A 5,906-nucleotide genomic window follows, 5' to 3' on the forward strand; every position below is an offset into this window, starting at 1 on the left:
AATCCCAGCACTTTGAGAGGCTGAGGTGAGTGGATTGCCTGAGCCTGCGGGTTCGAGACCTGCCCGGGCAACTTGGCGAGACCTCATCTCTACAAAAAAATCAAAAGTTAGCCAGCCATGGTAGCGCGCGCCTGTAGTTCCAGGTACTTGGAAGGCTGAGGCAGAAGGATCGCCTGAGCCCAGCGGGTTGAGGCTGCGGTGGCCGGGAGCGGCCACTGCACTCCAGTCTGGGTGACAGAGTGAGACTCCAACTCAAAAAATAATAAATAAATAAAAAAATAAAATAAAATTGCAACACTCAATATATGCCAATAGCAAAAGATGAATACAAGTCACATTTGACTTCTGCAATTACAAGGGAGGCTCAAAAGTGGTTCCCATCAGCATCCAGACACTTCTGATGACGACAAACTAAAAGTAATACATGGAGCACATCACTTAAAAAGTGTATACATTTTTTGGCACCCCAGTATTATTTGAAGGTGGTATCATGGGGCAACAGAAAGCCTGGGCCTGGGTTCGAATCCCAGTCTTGCCAGTATAAGTTATATAACAAAGTCCCTTCCTTTTGCTGAGTCACCAGTTCCTCATCTCTGGAATAGGGATGGTCACACCTATATCACAGGGCTCTTGTGAAGATTAGAGAAAATAATATTCAGAGTAGTGCCTGGCACACAAAAGGCACTGAATGAATTACCCAGTTCCGCAAACCCCTGGGCTGAGCTTTTCAGTCACTGCCAAGGGTCTCCCTCTGTGCTGGAAAATGTCTGGTCATCAGGATCTCAAGGCATTTGGAAGATCTGAGTCGCAAATAAAGCTCTGGCCTGTCCTGCTCTGTCCCCACAAACCCATAGATTCAGGTTGGGCAGAGCCAGTTTTAGAAGTCAGCAGCCAAGCCAGGAAGATGCCTGACACTTTGCACACTGTGTTCTAGTCAAGTTAAAAAAATGTTATTGGCGGATCCAAATGCCGTGGTGGAAATCTAGTTTCAGGTTTTTTTCCTTTTTTTTCAATTGTAGAGATGAGGTCTCACCAACTTGTTCAGACTGGTCTTGAACCCGTGGGCTCGGGCAATCCTCTCGCCTCAGCCTCTCAAAGAGCTGGGATTACAGACTTGAGCCACCATGCCTGATTTTTGTCACACACATCACACACACACACACACACACACACACACACATATTTTTGAGACAGGGTCCAGCTCTGTTGCCCATGCTGGAGTGCAGTGGCTCACTACAGCCTCGACCTCCTGGGCCCAAATAATTTTCCTGCCTCAGTCTCCTACGAGCAGGGATTACAGTTGTACGCCACCACGCCTGACTAATTTTTAAAATTTTTCTCTAGAGATAAGAGGGTTGTGTTTTAAATAGATGGGATCATTTAGCCCTTGTCTGTCTACTCTCTTTCCTATTTCCCCCATTTATCACCTCCCACAAATGCCTGCCTGCCACTGGTAAGCTTGGCTAAGAGTGGGTGAGGTGGAATCGTGCCCAGCAGGCCGGTAGGGACCTGCTGCGGGCCTTCCCCTGGCAGCTGAATGTCCCCTGCCCGCCTGGGGAGCGCAGAGGAGGCCGTGTGCCCTCAGTCCCTTCCGGGGGAGGGGGCGAGGGGGTGTGTGCAAACTCACGACGTGCAGTTCTCAGTGGACGCAGTGGCGCTGTTATCAGTCTCCATGTTGGCCGAGAAGCTGGCAAAGCCGTGGGGCAGCTCGTCCCATTCGTCGAACCGGATGCCCGTGCCCAGGGAGTAGCGGCCCTCGGCGCATGGCTTGCATGACTGGTCCTTCATATCCAGAAACTCCCCAGCATTACAAGAGAAGGCTGGAAAACAAGGCGGGCAGGAGGGGCGGGAAGGTCACTGTAGCCCCAGGAGGAGTGGACAGCTGGGGACCCTGGGGGGTGCACAGGGGCAGGATCTAGGAGTCCCACCCAGGAGAGGCAATGCCAGAGAGACAGAAAGTAGACTGTGGTTGTCTGGGACAGAGGGAGGGAGGCTTGGGGAAGAAGGCTGGGAAGAGGAGGCTGAGGAGTGATGGCTAATAACAGGAGGTTTCTTTTCAGGGTGACTAAATCTTCAGAAATTAGGGAGTTGTGATGGCTGCGATGAATATTTTGAAAACCACTGAAGCCAGGCGCGGTGGCTCACGCGTATAATCCCAGCACTTTGGGAGGTCGAGGTGAGGGGATTGCCTGAGTCCACGGGTTCAAAATCAGCCAGGCAACTTGGCGAGACCTCATCTCTACAATAAATCAAGAAATTAGCCAGGTGTGGTGGCGTGTGCCTGTAGTTCCAGCTACTTAGAAGACTGAGGTGGAAGGATTGTCTGAGCCCAGCAGGTCGAGGCTGCGGTGGCCATGAGTATGCTACTGCACTCTAGCCTGGACAGAGACTCCAACTCAAAAAAAACAAACAAAACACTGAATTTTATCCTTAAAGGGGTGAATTCAGTGGCAATAAAATTGCATACCAATAAAGCCATTAAAAAAATTGACCAGGCATCGTGACTCACGCCTGCAATCCCAATACTTTGGGAGGCCGAAGGAGGAGGATTGCTTGAGCCCAGGAGTTTGAGACCAGCCTGGGCAACATAGAGAGACCTCATCCTACAAACAGTCAAAAAATATTAGCCAGGTGTGGTAGCGTACTGCTATAGTCCCAGTTACTCGGGAGGCTAAGGCAGAAGGATCGCCTGAGCCCAGGACATTGAGAGTGTGGGGAGCTGTGATCGTGCCACTTCACTCTAGCCTAAGATGACAGAGTGAGACTTGGACTCAAACAAAAAAAACCAAAAAATAAAACAGAGGTAGGGCCACAGGCACTCTGCCTTGCTGGGGGCTTTTGGCATCTCCCCGTCTGATTTCCTCTGGAGAGGTGCCTTGGCCATTCTGAGAGTTCTCCAGTGAAGAGGACGCCCTGGCCTGTCCTGCTGGCCCCGTTGGGTGGCACACGGCCCCTCAGCCTTGAATTTTCCCCTGCGTCCCTGGCCGCTGCCTTTCTGTTTCTACTGCCACCAGGAGAGCCGGGATTCCATTGACCTGTTCACCCCGCCATTGCAACGCCCTTCTAACTAGCTTCTTGTTCTGGTTTGTCCTCACTCTGGGGTCAGCAGAACCTTCTACAACACTGACAAGCACTATTATTCCATTGATTGGTTGACTGATTGATTTTTGAGTTGGAGTCTCACTCTGTTGCCCAGGCTAGAGTGCAGTGGCACGCTCATGACACCCACAGCCTCGACCTTTTGGACTCAGGCTTTTCAAGCAATTGGAACCACAGGCATTTGCCACCACGCTCGGCTAATTTTTTTATTTATTAGAGAGACGAAGTCTCACCAAGTTGCCCAGGCTGGTCTCCAACCCCTGAGCTTAGGCAATCCTCTCGCCTAGGCCTCCCAAAGTGCAGGGATGACAGGCGTGAGCCACTGCGCCCAGCCTATTCCCCTTATTTAAAGAACAATCAGGCACTCTCTTTAGGCCATAGAATTAAGCGCTCAGCCCGGCATTCAAGGTCTTCCACAATGTCTCTCCCTTCCCTGCCTGAACCCCTTCTACAGATCTTTTTCCACTTCGCCCCACCTCCGCCATAGTCTCTGTGCTGCCTCCGCCTGGATCACATGCTCTGCCCTAAATGTGTCCCTATCCTTTCCTCTCCAAGTTTTGGTTCAAGTGGTCCTTCCAGCTGCTTCTGCTCCCTAAGCATCCATAACTCGTTCTCTTCTTTAAAAAAAAATTATATATATATATAATTTTTTTTTTTTTTTACATGGAGACGAGGTCTTGCTATATTCCCTAGGCTGATCTTGAACTCCTGGGCTCAAGTAATTCTCCTGCTTCGGCCTCCCAAAGTGCTATGATTACAGGTATGAGTCACCGTGCCCAGCCCATAACTCTGTTGCCCAGGTTGGAGTGCAGTGGCAGGATCAAGCCTCACCACAGCTTCAACCTCCTAGGCTCAGGCGGTCCTTGTGCCTCAATCTCCTGAATAGCTGGGACTACAGGTGTGTGTCACCCTGCCTGGTTTATATTTTGATTTTTTGTAGAGACGAGGTCTCGCTATGTTGCTCAGGCTGGTCTTGATCTCCTGGGCTCAAGCGATCCTCCCGCCTTGGCCTCCCAAAGTGCTTAGATTACAGGTGAGAGCCACAGAGATGGGGACTGGTGCTGTGGTAAGTCACTGCCTTTCCTCTTGCACAGATTCAGTCAGGAGATTCTTGTCTCCTAAATGATGCCTGGTGCATTTCAAAGGATGTCTCTGCAGAAATGTATCCTCTCTTGCTTCCTTTCTGAGAACGAAAGCAAATCTCAATCTTCTCTAATGACTGATTGCAGCTGGTGAGTGAGTATAGTTTGGAGATACATAAACAGGCAAAAAAGAGAATGTATGCAAACAGAAAAAAAAAATCTGAGTGGCACATAGCAGGAATTGCTTATGCTGTATCCACTGATGGTATTTACATTGTTTTTAAGGAAAACCAATTCAAATATCCCATGTGCATCCATGAAATAGGATCTCTCTTCTTTCTTTTTTTATTTTTTTACTCAGAGTCTCGCTCTGTCACCCAGGCTAGAAATCAGCAGCACAGTCACAACTCACCTCAGCCTCGACCTCCTGGGCTCAGGTGTTCCTTTCACCTCAGCCTCTCAAGTAGCTGGGACTCCAGGCGCACCATCACGCCCCGCTAATTTTTAAAATTTTTGTAGAGATGAGGTTTTGCTATGTTGCCATGGCTGATCTTGAACTCCTGGGCTCAATCAATCCTCCCACCTTGGCCTCCCAAAGTGCTGGGATTACAGGTGTGAGCCATTGCACTCAGCCTGAGATAATATTTCTGCACCAAACTTCCAAAGGGTTAGGGACAGTGACTAACTGGAAAGAGATCTGATTCTTTAAGGCGGTTACACTGCCATGAGCAGCCCAGTGTGGACAGTAGGAGGCTTCAAGGAGAGACCAAATCGAGTGGCAGGGAGGCCCTGGAGCAGAACAGCTGCTTACAGCACTCGGTGCCCTTGACCGGGTCGGGGAGGCTGGTGCACAGGCCTGGGGTGTGTGGCACGGCGACCCTCCACCTGGAACCCGTGCTGTCACACGCAGTGTACTCGTAGTGGTACTCGGACTGCAGGGGAGAGAACAGTGGGAAAACATGCGTTAGCAGCAAACATGAAGTGTCCCAGCCGCTCCCACCCAAGCACGATGGCTACTGACATCATCACAGTCACAGGTCCTGGGACTCCTAGCAGGAAGCTGACGACATGAAGCAAGTACAAGAACTGAGGGCATTGAATCATTACCCAGTCATGGCCTAGTCCTTTTTTTTTTTTTTTTTTGAGTCAGGGTCTCATGTGCCACCCAGACACACTGAGTGGCGTGCTCATGGCCACCGCAGCCTCGACCACAGGTGATCCTTCTGCCTCAGCCTTCCAAGCAGTTGGAACCACAGGCATGTGCCACCATATCCGGCTAATTTTTTGATTGATTGTAGAGACAAGGTCTCAGCCATGTTACCCAAGCTGGTTTCAAACCCCTGAGTTCAGGCAATCCTCTTGCCTCTGCCTCCCAAAGTGCTGAGATTACAGGCATGAGCTACCACGCCTGGCCCAGAAACACATCTTTTGTGTGTGACTCTCTTTGCTGTTATGTATAAGCAATGTCTTGATGGAGCAGAGTATTAAGGGAAGGTAAGTAAAAGACAGGCTGGAAACAGGTGGAGTTTGTCTTATCCCAAACTGTATAACTTAAGAGCAAGGATGTTCTGAATGGAAGAATGTCCTATGGAAAGGCTGGTCCACAAAAAATGTATAAAGATTATCACAAAGCCGGGCTTGGTGGCTCAGCCTGTAATTCCGCGATTTGGGAGGCTGAGGTGAGTGGACTGCCTGAGCCTGAGGGTTCGAGACCCGCCTGGGCAA

The 5,906-nt window shown here is 50.1% G+C and overlaps 1 protein-coding gene across 2 annotated transcripts in view; it reads right to left on the reverse strand.

Annotated features, from left to right (window-relative positions):
- The window catches only part of KIAA1324 (KIAA1324 ortholog), a 45,798-nt gene extending 40,678 nt beyond the window's left edge, over positions 1–5,120 (reverse strand). For both annotated transcript variants that reach the window (XM_021714178.1, XM_008061675.2), the window contains exons 1-2: positions 4,993–5,120; positions 1,628–1,820 (exon numbers count right to left, since the gene is read on the reverse strand). In XM_021714178.1, coding sequence (XP_021569853.1) covers positions 1,628–1,788 — 161 coding nt within the window. In that variant the 5' untranslated portion in view covers positions 1,789–1,820; positions 4,993–5,120. The remainder of the gene's footprint in view (positions 1–1,627; positions 1,821–4,992) is intronic.
- Between the last annotated feature and the right edge of the window lie 786 nt (positions 5,121–5,906).

The sequence above is a fragment of the Carlito syrichta genome, unplaced genomic scaffold, assembly GCF_000164805.1.
Source record: "Carlito syrichta isolate Samal-C Ts95f unplaced genomic scaffold, Tarsius_syrichta-2.0.1 Scaffold94802, whole genome shotgun sequence".
Lineage (NCBI taxonomy): Eukaryota > Metazoa > Chordata > Mammalia > Primates > Tarsiidae > Carlito > Carlito syrichta.